Source organism: Taudactylus pleione, unplaced genomic scaffold (genome assembly GCF_031769625.1).
Source record: "Taudactylus pleione unplaced genomic scaffold, aTauple2 ptg000113l, whole genome shotgun sequence".
NCBI lineage: Eukaryota > Metazoa > Chordata > Amphibia > Anura > Myobatrachidae > Taudactylus > Taudactylus pleione.
In genome coordinates this window covers 5,483,720-5,496,429 of record NW_028284515.1, presented here as the reverse complement: position 1 = coordinate 5,496,429, position 12,710 = coordinate 5,483,720, and the positions used below count along the sequence as shown (strand labels likewise).

General features: G+C 44.8%; 1 protein-coding gene across 2 annotated transcripts in view; it reads left to right on the top strand.

Annotated features, from left to right (window-relative positions):
• The window catches only part of LOC148525068 (spectrin beta chain, erythrocytic-like), a 142,097-nt gene that overhangs the window by 28,220 nt on the left and 101,167 nt on the right, over positions 1–12,710 (top strand). The window contains exons 2-5 of one of the 2 annotated variants that reach the window (XM_088471203.1): positions 3,035–3,188; positions 5,653–5,804; positions 9,016–9,189; positions 11,834–11,922. In XM_088471203.1, the coding sequence (XP_088327329.1) occupies positions 3,044–3,188; positions 5,653–5,804; positions 9,016–9,189; positions 11,834–11,922 (560 nt within the window). In that variant the 5' untranslated portion in view covers positions 3,035–3,043. Of the gene's footprint in view, positions 1–2,996; positions 3,189–5,652; positions 5,805–9,015; positions 9,190–11,833; positions 11,923–12,710 lie in introns of both variants that reach the window. The other variant, XM_088471201.1, reaches the window with a different exon arrangement.

Genomic DNA, 12,710 nt, shown 5'->3' with positions numbered 1-12,710 from the left:
CAAAGTGTTTTTTTTACAGCACCCGCACAAATTATACCTTGTGTGTTTTTTTATTTTGAAGAAGATACAACTAGTCTTTTTGTTACTTCCAACACGACAAATACAATGCACCCGGGATGACCAAAAAAGTTTAGTTTGTTTTTTATACACACTTCAAAGAAACATTTTGTGGTTGTTCCTTTGGCATCAATCCACCTTTCCAGAACAGCAAAAAGCAGGATTCTACACGTAAGTTTCTATAAAAAAACTTCACTTTAAAATAATAATGCTAGGGGCCAGAGCCGTAACTAGACTTTTTGGTGCCCTGTGCCAGAAAGAGCATTAGCACCCACCTCATTTTTCAAAGGGACATGTTGCACCCAAAAAAAGGGGAATTGCCTCATGGGGAAGGGCCAGGGAAGAGATAGGGGAGACCAGGAGATGCTGGGGATGAAATAAGAGGAAGCTACAAACAAGAATGATAATAAACAGAAATTTGACAGGCCCAAACAGCGCCCCCTGACCTGTGGTGCCCGGCCGCACTACCCTAGCTACGGCCCTGCTAGGGGCGCTGGGAAGGGGGCAGGATTCAGTAACAAGCGATGTGCGCATGGTCCTGTGGGTGTCATGGGCATTGCTCTGGACAGTGCTGTACTTCATACTGCTGTTGGCCCTACACCCTTGGCTTGATGCCATGATGTCAAATGTTTGTTGGCATAGCCAGCACAGGAGTGGCCCTGGGTTGGACTTGGGCTTCTGCAGGGACCCAGGAGTGCATGGGAGATTTAACCATGACAAACTCCACCCCACCCCTTCGTAATGCCACGTCCTCTTTCCTCGTTCCGAATCGGCGACGCTCACCATAGTTATGCATGCAACAATGGAGCACGGTCGTGCCCCTGCCAGCCCATCACTATTCCGCAACCTTTCTGATACATTCCAATAGTTCATTCTATCGTTGGGGTTTTCAGAAATGTTTTAACATGCGCAGCTGCAAATAATCGCTCAACTACCTGAAGATTGTCATTGCATGCGGATTGCGTGCAGGTCTGAATCAGGTCCAAAATGTGCCCAGTCCCATATATGGAAGATTAAATTTTTTCTTGCTGTCACTAGCCCCTTACCCTGATATTGAGGTAAGTTTAACCCACATGAATGAAGCCAAACCCAAATGGTCACTCCCGTCCGTGTTCTTGCCTACTACACCTCTTGCCAGACTCATTAACGCATAGTCTCAGGCTGACAGCTGTGAGAGAAATCCACTAATCCCGTATCTCAAGGTTACATTTAAATAATCACATTCCCCTGTCTTGTGCCTCCCATGATTTTTATTGGTGGCCTCGCGAATAACCACAGTGTGGGCGGAAGGTCAATTAGTCAAATAGTTCAGCTACAGCATACATCATGTATCGTATACACTTCATTTTATTTCATCACTTTCTATGATTAGTAAACAATTACAGGAATTTGGTCAATAGGTAAAGACACTAGGGGTAACACTAAATGTATTCCTTGCCGGAAACACTGTGAAACTTTATGGGCAGATTGTGACTGTCTGTAAGGGGCATATTTATTAATCAATTCTGCTCTTAAAAGATGTGGAAACTGCTCTTTCTCCATGTTTAAGTGCAGAATTAAGTGTCACTAGAATGTAACAACACAGAAAGGAGGAGATATCGGAGATGATTAAACGAATCACGTTATTGAGAGCCCTCTACCCGAAAGCTTACTTCTCTGGGGAAGTGGGTAAATTTGCTAGGATTGCCTGCTCAGGAGTCTCCCGGACACTCTGGGAGAATAGACAAGTATGATTAAAATGTGATAAAAGTGAATGTCCAGAACATTTTATAATCTTCTCGAATTAGTACACTTTATCCTAAACTGCACAATTGCTCTGTAATCCCAAATACGGGTTTGGTTACGGGATGCTGGCGCTTGGGATCCCGGCGGTCAAAATCCCGATGGTGGCATCCTGACAGAGTTAGGATAACGAGTACCGATAAGTATCCTAACCCTTCTCCTCTCCCTAACCCTAACCCTCCCTCCCCGGTGCCTAAACCTAACCTCCCCCCTAGTGCCTTAACCTAACCTCCCCCTCCCTGCACCCTAAACCTAACCCTCCCCCCCTAGTGCCTAACTTTATATTCCCCCTAGTGTCTAACCCCTAAATATTTAAGGGGTAATGAACCTTATGCCGCGTATCCACTACACGATTTGCTCCATGAGCGATATCGTGTAGTGTGTCCCCGGCAATGTTGTGCTCAATGTCCTTAACGACATCGTTCAGTGCCGACACCCTCCCTCATCCCCGAATCTCCACGATATCATCAGGTTGGACAGCCGGTTCGGGCATCACTGGTCGTTGACGGCATATCCACTGGACGATATAATGAACGTTTGAACAATAAAGATATCGTTATCGTTCATTATATCGTCTAGTGGATACGCGGCTTTACTCAGAGTTGCATGGAAACCTGATGGTTTGCCTACCCAACTCTTATGGTGGGGGGATTGCACATGTGCATGACACGTTTAGCATTTGTGCAGAATGTGTCCTGCGTCATTGCAGGCAGTGCACCCTAGGCCGCAGCCTTATTGGCAGGCTGCAGCCATTGAGGGGTGGCGTCAGACAGCGTTCCTGAAAACAGGGGCATATTGTCCCCGTTTTCTGGGAGTGCTGAGGCCAGTGTCTTCAAACACAGATTTACTGTCCTCGACTACGGATGTGAGGCAGCCATTCTGAGTAATTGGAGGGTTACCCAGATGGGCGTTATTCTCGCAAGTGAACTGATGCTGCGTCCTCCTGCAGCACTAGTATATTTGCACAGAGCAGCTGGAGGATGTGGATTGATTTTTTATTTTTTTTGTAGAAACATTTCTTGGTGTGTTTTCATGCAAATTAATAATGGATCTTAGTAAATTCACCTGTAATAAACTAATCACTTGAATGTCTCTGTAACATGTAGAAAACGATGGCTGGTCTATTAGAAATACATTATCTATCATTTTATTTTAAGGAATGCACAGTTTATGCTGATGTGTAACCAACCAACAGAACAAGAACATGGAGACCACAGATTTTGACAATCTGGAAATAGAACAGCAATACAGTTGTGTCAACTCTCGCTGGGAAACCACTGAAGATAACCTGGACAATGATAACTGCTCTGCTCGCATGTTTGAAAGATCTAGAATTAAAGCCCTTGCAGGTACTGTAACAATTACATTTACATTTAGGGGTAGATTTGTCAAACTTTCTATAAAATGAAAATTGTGGATGTTAACCATAGCAACCAATCAGATTATAGCTAATATTTTATAGAATATATTAGATAATGATTGCTAGAATCTGATTGGATACTATGGATAACAACTCCACTTTTTTTTAGAAGTTTTAGTAAATATGCTATGTTATGGTTATTAAATCCTATATACAGTATGTATGGTTTGTAAATCTGATGTGGCTTACTGGGGCATAAGAAGTGTAGAAACAGATGTACAGTTTGTTAGTTGCAAAATAAATTGCTACCCAACAGGTACAGTTATTTTATACACGTTGCATTGGTTTTCTGTCCTTATTTAATGACACTATTTTTGCTTTCTTTATATAGAAATATTCCTACTAACTGCTACATTTTAAACTTTTTTTGAGTGTTGTTCACATTAGCAAAAACTTTGCTGATCCTTGGTTAACAGCTTGTTCATTAGAAATTCATAAACAATTACGTCAACTGTGCCACTAATGAAACTGATAACTTCACTGTGTAAAACAATGTTGCTTAGAAATGTTACATACACACATCAGGATATTCTGGTTATAATAGTAATCATTTTGATTTAAAGCCATTTTGTTGTATTTCTCTTCCTATGGGGCCTATGTATCAAAGCTTGATGAGAGATAAAATTGTGAGATATAAATCGCCAACCAGTCAGCTTCTAACTTACATTTTATAGGCTGTGTTTGAAAAATGACAGTTATTCGCTGATTGGTTAATACTTTCTCTCTCATAATTTTGTCTTTCATCAAGCTTTGATACATATGGCCCTAAATGTGATTTTACTATTTTACATGTTTACACCCCATCACACATCACACTGTCATAAGCCCTAATGTGTTTTGGTCTTCACTGAATCACTGCAAATAAATGATGACAGCTGACAGCTCCATGTCACAGAGACGCTTCATTCAGATATTGTTAAGCGAGCTGATTACAATTTTACATGATTCTTCAGCCATGGGTGACACTGATTTCAGTTCCCGTACATAAACTATGGTTCTCTATGTGACATAAGACATGACCATATGTGTACTGAACACCTACAGCAAATTAGTCAAAATAAGCCTTTCACATTTATAGGTTATATTTAAGTACATCTCTATGAATCTAGGTTAGTACAAGTTAATATTTGATATCGGAGCTAATTGCTATTACCATCAATATACAATACAGCTGCAATGCCAGCTAGGAAAATATTATCCTAAGGTGCCCCCTCACCCAAGCCCCAGTCCTGCTGCATGTAGCCATTTGTTCCGGTGCTCTGCTGGTTCTATAATGTACTATTTTCCTAACCGGCAGGACAGATTTACAATCCATGAAGTGTGGGTCTCCCTGTAGAGGTAGTCACCTGGGCAGAGCCGTAACTAAACATTTTGGTGCCCTGTGCCAGAGAGAGCATTGGTGCCCCCCCATTTTTTTCTAAATGGACATAAGATAGTGCACCTGAAAAGAGGGAGAAGGGCCAGGGAAGAGATAGGGGAGGCCAGGAGATGATGAGGATAAAAGAGTAAGCTACTAGTGACAATGATAATATACAGGAAAATTGACCGGCCTAAACAGTGCCCCCTGCCCTGCGGTTCCATGGCACTGGTCGCACCACCCTAGTCACAGCCCTGCACCTGGATACCATGTCTCCAGATATGAATTCACCTGACACAGAAGAGAAAGTATTACAGGTGACAGGCCCTTGTGGAAGCCCCTTCATACCTTCCATTTTATCCCAACCACACTCACTCAAGGGATGAAATTATGCTCCATGGCCACAGGCTCACCTGCCATGTAGCTGCTTGCCCAGTGCAATACCCTCGCCAGCACCGCTCTCACCACAGAATGCAGTAGTGGCATGAACGGTGAAGGAAAGGGTTACACTTAATGCACATCACTTCCCCTAACTAATTACCACCAGTGGTCATGCAGCTGTCTCGCTAGCTGTTACTGGGATTTATCACTACAACAGTGTGTGCTGCTCTGTAGAATGAAAGTATAGTAATTTTTAGGGACGGGAAGGTAACCTAATGGAGTTTAAATTCACAGGGCAGCCTGGCAACAAAGAGGCCTGTTGCTAAACACTCCCAGTCTAAATAGCCTGGCTATTCCAACCCTTGTCATATCTGTAATCCTGCCATGTCCGTTATTGCCACCAGGCTACCCAATACCATCATTACCTCGGCCCAGAGCAGCCTGCCTTAATCCTACAACACTCAGACAAGCATGTCGGCCTTTTCTGCTTTTTTATATCTTTGTTATGTTTTGAAGTGTAAAGCAGACTTCTGTTTGCTCAACAACCATTGAGCTTCAGGTTGTCCAAGCCAGCAGCTTTTCCAAGATTCGCCAAATATAGATTAAGAAATACTTTCCAAGGACTTAAAACTGCCACATATCTTCTATATTTCAGATGAACGTGAAATCGTGCAAAAGAAGACGTTTACAAAATGGGTGAACTCACATCTGGCCATTGTGAGCTGCCGCATTTCGGATCTCTACTTGGACCTAAGAGATGGGAAAATGTTGTTAAAACTACTAGAGGTGCTTTCAGGGGAGCAGCTGGTAAGCTTGTAACACATTGTAGTCATTTTAGCAGTTGTTTTCTAGTCACAGCTGGAATCATTTAAGAGTCAGACGGAGAGCAGCAGTTATCTTGTGATGTTACACCACATATTTTGCACTGTCCTTGATTCACATTGATGGGTTTGGATTTGCATCAATTTTTGCTCTTAATGATGGAGAAATTAGGTTTTTAAGCATTTCCATATGGTCCACTAACAATTGTATGCTTGCCATACCTTTATAACCGAGATGTAGTCATATGACACAATCCAGGCAGCGGAACGCCGGCTAGGGAGTTACAATAGGCGTCGAAATACCGACGCCTATCATAATCCCGCTGCCCAAACGCCGAGGACGACATCCCGAAAGAAGGAAAGTCCGGAGCACACTTAGCGTTAGCCGTGGGGAGGAGGGTTAGGATTAGGGAGTCTAGCAGGGTTAGGTTTAGGATTGGGGAGGGAGGAGATTAGGGTTAGGCATCCCCAGCGAGAGTTTAGGGTTAGGCACCCCCGGGGGTAGGTTAGGGTTAGGCACAAGGGGGGGAGGTTAGGGTTAGGTACCACTAAGGGAGGGTTAGGGGGGGGACAGGGGAGGTTAGGGTACGTACCTGCCTCTGTCGAGATCTTGATCCTGTCGGGCAGCTGCTGTCGGGATTTGATCAATCCCATTCCTTTATAACCTATTGGTGCATCTGTGAATGGGGTGATCTCTGCACCAGGTGCCAGTGAGTATACAGAGAAGCCATACTAGCTTGCAGTGTGGCAAGATTGATTTTTGGTTCTCATGATGTATACTCTGAAATGGTAGCGCTCGTGTTAGATATGTCATGATATCTATATTATCTGTTCGGACATCACATTACACAACTGATGCTTGAGTCCATTTCTCCAATATCTGCTGTGGTTCTTCCATTAGGTTTCTATGGGGGTTGCAAAGCTGTCAGATTTAGCAAGCTCTGCAATGCAAAGCATTCCAGAGGTTGACCCCTGCAGCTTAAGCAATATGAAGATGGCGTTGGGCAGCAGTAGCCTTATGGCTACACTTTGCAAAAATTACCGGGAGAGGTTCCTCCGGCACATGCGTAGTCAGTAGTCTCAATAGAGGAGTAACGAGTCTGCTGATATGGTCACATCACTATGAGCACATCGCAGGGACGGGCTCCTTTCTGAGACCATGTCCCTGGGTGTGCTATTTAATACATATGGCCATTATTATCGCATACTGCTATGTGATCATGGGTGGTAATATCACACCCAGATCGCATTGAAGTATGTGATTATTGATCAATTGGCCCATAGTGAAAGAGAGACATTGTCAACATAATAACTCCACATCAGGGCTCAAGAGAGAACCGACAGCAGTGGAATTAGTGAATTAATTGAACCGGTTTCAGTAAAGTTTCCTCGTGGGGACAAACACTGGTGGAAATATCTAGTACCCAGCTAAACCCACATATATCATCAAAGCTTATTTACCTACTGTATGTGGGTAATCACATAAGTGCATTGTATGTGGGTAATCACATAAGTGCATTGGAACATTCATCAACCATTTAATGTATAAGTTCCACATGTCACACTGACCTTTACTTACATCTTCAGTGGAATAAGCATGTTATTCAACACAGCGGCCAGGATTTACAGGAGTCCTCCTTTGAGACCAATCTCTTTTAAAGACCTTTTTCCAATATTACCATTGGCTGACCTATTGAGTGGCTGTATCTTATATACACTTAAAGGATTCAAGATACCAGTATATGAAGACTCGAAGGTTTGCAAATTTGCATCTACTGCAGTGGTGGATGATTATTAACAAAACCTATTGATCATTGCGCAGTCTGATAAATATGTTATTTTATTTTAATGTGTATAATGAATACATATAGAATTTTTTTTTTTAATTATCGGTATGCGTGGTAGATTTTCTAATACTTTGAATGATTAATTAAGTGCTTTTACGGTGTTTTCAATTGAATACACCTGTGTTATATTGTAATTCTACAGTATATGCTTTTTGTAGAAGCTACAACTACAGTATATAACACAAGTCATAATGTAGAATTGGTTTATTGCTGAAGTGCACAAAGATATAGAATTTGAGCTTTTACACATTAAATGCTTAATCATTTAATGTAGAAGTTTCTGAAGTGATGACATCAGAACTCATCCATTATAAACGATGATATCGGAGCTCACTATTTTATACAAATATTATCACTTTGGTATTATAATAACAGTGCTATGGATTTAATAATGTGAAGTATCAGTCATGATTAGTTTCAAAACTGACAAAAGGAGCCAAATGTAATAGGGGGAGAGTTTAGAAAATGTGAGACTTTGGCAGTAAACTCTCACACTTTCTAAACTCAGCCAATGTAATAGAGTCTGAGGGCCTGATTCAGAGCCGCTCGTAAGCGGCTGCTCGTTCGCTCCGAGCGATGTTCGCACAACTGCGCATGCGTACGGGTTTTAGTACGCATGCGCGAACCAGTCAGTGCGGTCGAAAATCGTGTGCTCGCAAAATAGCGAATGCCTGCTAATTTGAGTGACAGAATGAGGCGTTTGTGGGTGGTAACAGGGGAAGGTGCTTGAAAACAGGGAGTGGAGATCCGAACGCAGGCGTGCCAAAAGGTCAAAACGGGCGTTTCATGGGTGTGCATAATTAACAAAGCAGCGTCATCGACCACGTCAGTTGGGTGTCTTAGCCAGAACTGCTCGCATGATTGCGGTAGGAAAATGCAACCACAAGAATAGCGAGCAGTTTATAGGCCTTTCGATGTACTCGATTAATCAAATAAATAGCGGAGATGACGTGTGATGCGAGCGGCCAGGGGGCGTTTTTTCAAAATAACTACCGCATGTTTTGTTCGCTCGTTCAGACATAGAGGCGTCAACAGACCGCAAAGAGCGAACGGTCAATTTAAATAGCCAGCCCCTTTTTCTAAACGAGCGAGCGTAAATAGCGTCCGGCTCTGAATCAGGCCCTGAGAACATACAAACTCACGTTTTTAGACTAAAAAAACTCAATTTAAAATTTCATCCAGATGTTTTCCCATTTTGAAGATAAAACTCGACCAATGTGAGAGGTCTCACCCTATTACATTTGGCCCCAGATATTTGTCAAAAATGAATATTTTATTATCAGTGAAATTCAATTGATGTATGTCATTTGGTGTGGAATGTGCTGCAGATATCCCATGTTTGTTTTCCAGCCACGAAGAACTAAAGGGAGAATGAGGATACACTGCTTAGAAAATGTAGATAAGGCCCTCCATTTTCTCAGAGAACAAAGAGTACATCTTGAAAATATTGGTCCCCATGACATTGTTAATGGTAATCACAGATTAATACTGGGTCTCATCTGGACCATTATATTACGTTTCCAGGTATGTGTTATTATAGTGAACTATTATTTTAGTAACTATTAGTTATAGATAATGGAAGTACTGCTAACATTTTTTTATTTATCTTTCTTTAAATACATTATAACTGGCAATATTAGGGAACTGACAATAGTATTTGTATCCTGGCATCCAGTGCCTGCCTGAATCTTTTCTATTAAACTGGCTGCAATGAAAGGCCTTGCAGGTCACGTGTTGTCAGGGCTGTAACTAGGGGCGTACGAGCGGTGCAGTCACACAGGGCACAGAGCCCTGGGGGCAGCACCGTCGCTGTGCCACAGAACCTGCATGTGGCTTGCAGGGTTCCTGGAACAGCACCCTGCAGCCAGTAGCACTATTGCAGGGCCGTCCGGAGTGTCCCTTGGACCCTGCACCCTGAGGAGCTTCAGCGAGCGTCTTCGAGAACGCCCGTGGCAGTGCTCTACTTCCTGGAGCCAGCGGCCCTGCCCCCTAGGCTTGACATCATGCCATCACAGGGAGGCATAGAGCCCAGTTCCGTTCCTGTGTGTTGGGCACCAGTGCTAGAAGTTATAAGAAGACAAAATCCAAATGTCAAATTGATTTTCTTGAATTAGTTACACATACCAGGCCTGAGGCAGAGCTGGGGGGGTATATTAGGCTTTTGCTGCTTGGATTTTTTTTTTATATATTTGCCCATATGACGAGCTGGATACATGTTGCGGTGCTCCTGCTCCATATCCGCATAGTTGGTTAGCTCCTAGTCATCATCATAAGTGCGGATTTGCACTTACCCTACGCTAGGTACAAAAGATATATCCTCAAACAGACATATGTATGCTTGCGCCCTGTACTGCATACCCACAGGTCCGCTTACACGCCCTCACTGCATACCCACAGGGCCGCTTACACGCCCTGAACTGCATACCCACAGGTCCGCTTACACGCCCTCACTGCATACCCACAGGGCCGCTTACACGCCCTCACTGCATACCCACAGGGCCGCTTACACGCCCTGAACTGCATACCCACAGGTCCGCTTACACGCCCTGAACTGCATACCCACAGGTCCGCTTACACGCCCTGAACTGCATACCCACAGGTCCGCTTACACGCCCTCACTGCATACCCACAGGTCCGCTTACACGCCCTCACTGCATACCCACAGGTCCGCTTACACGCCCTCACTGCATACCCGCAGGTCCGCTTACCTGCCCTAACTGCATACCCACAGGTCCGCTTACACGCCCTAACTGCATACCCACAGGGCCGCTTACATGCCCTCACTGCATACCCACAGGTCCGCTTACACGCCCTCACTGCATACCCACAGGTCCGCTTACACGCCCTGAACTGCATACCCACAGGTCCGCTTACACGCCCTGAACTGCATACCCACAGGTCCGCTTACACGCCCTCACTGCATACCCACAGGTCCGCTTACACGCCCTCACTGCATACCCACAGGTCCGCTTACACGCCCTCACTGCATACCCACAGGTCCGCTTACACGCCCTCACTGCATACCCACAGGTCCGCTTACACGCCCTCACTGCATACCCGCAGGTCCGCTTACCTGCCCTAACTGCATACCCACAGGTCCGCTTACACGCCCTAACTGCATACCCACAGGGCCGCTTACATGCCCTCACTGCATACCCACAGGTCCGCTTACACGCCCTCACTGCATACCCACATGTCCGCTTACACGCCCTCACTGCACACCCACAGGTCCGCTTACACACCCTCACTGCATACCCACAGGTCCGCTTACACGCCCTCACTGCATACCCACAGGTCCGCTTACACGCCCTCACTGCATACCCACAGGTCCGCTTACACGCCCTCACTGCATACCCACAGGTCCGCTTACACGCCCTCACTGCATACCCACATGGCCGCTTACACGCCCTCACTGCATACCCACAGGTCCGCTTGCACGCCCTCACTGCAAACCCACAGGTCCGCTTACACGCCCTGAACTGCATACCCATAGTTCCGCTTACACGCCCTCACTGCATACCCACAGGTCCGCTTACACGCCCTCACCACATACCCACAGTTCCGCTTACACGCCCTCACTGCATACCCACAGGTCCGCTTACACGCCCTCACTGCATACCCACAGGTCCACTTACACGCCCTCACTGCATACCCACAGATCCGCTTACACGCCCTAACTGCATACCCACAGGTCCGCTTACACGCCCTCACTGCATACCCACAGATCCGCTTACACGCCCTAACTGCATACCCACAGGTCCGCTTACACATAGATACCATTTGTGTTTAAGGGAAAGCTATTTTCTTTTATACTTACCAAAATGCCTATGTGCGAAACTGGGGAGCAAAGCTGAAGGGAGCCATTCTGATCTCTATGGGCTAATTACGTAGGCTATTGACTTGTACTGAACAAGAGGTTACTTACAATGTAAGCTTTTCATGTAATTGGGAATTATAGAATGTTTCATATAGGATACACTTGTATTTTAGCTTTGAGTGGAACTTTTAAAAGGGTATTGTACAGAATTATGAGCAAGCTTTGATAAGTGAAACCCATAATATAGTGTAATGATGCAGAGAGGGAGAGAGTGACAACAACTGTACAGTACAATGCATAGAGCTGTAGACTGCATAGTAAGACTTATATATTTTTTTAATTTCAATATAGCTACAAGACATTATTTTGGAGACAACAGATAGGGAAACCCACTCTGCTAAGGATGCTTTGCTACTATGGTGTCAGATGAAGACGGTTGGGTGAGTATAATTATAGTGTGCATGCAGCATCATCACTAGGCAGTATGATGTCATATTCAGGGGAAATTATCCAAGCTAATTACAGTTCACTTATCTACTCAACATCTTTACTACTAAATGGCATTGACAGCTGCATGGCATATAACTATATACCCGACTCTGGGCCTGATTCAGCAAGGATTGCAGTTGCTAATACGCACGCAATCGGCCGATTGGTGCATTCTGCGCATGCATCGCAGTGCAGTGCGCGAGCCGGCCATTGCGATCGGGTCTGCAATCGCAGAGGCTATGCAGACCCATCGCAGAGTGGTTGACAGGAAGTGCCGTTTGTGGGTGGTGATGGAGGGTGGTCGGGCAAATGCAGGCGTGCCAGTGCGTTTCCACATCGTTGCAGGGGCGTGCATAAATTATCCACTGCGACAGCCTATGTAGCCTGAGGCCTCATAGCGTGCATGGCTGTTACCAATAGCTCAGTAAGGTCAGGGCTTGTGCAAGTGTGCGTATGGTTCCGATGGTACTAAATTGTATAGATGGTTTCACTATTCTGCTAAATATTCTGCAAGTGTGTATGGTAGAGTGCGAGTCCTTATGTAGTGCTGAGTTTGCATTGCGATCACAGTGGTTTGACTTGCTATCGTAGCTGAACTGCGTGCGTATGCAGTATTGAGATCCATAGTGAATCAGGCCCTCTGTACTGTGGGTTGGGTACAGAATAGAATACAGATAGCGGCATCCCAAAAGTCGGAATCCCAACAGAATTAGGTTAGTATCCTCACCCTAATCCTTCC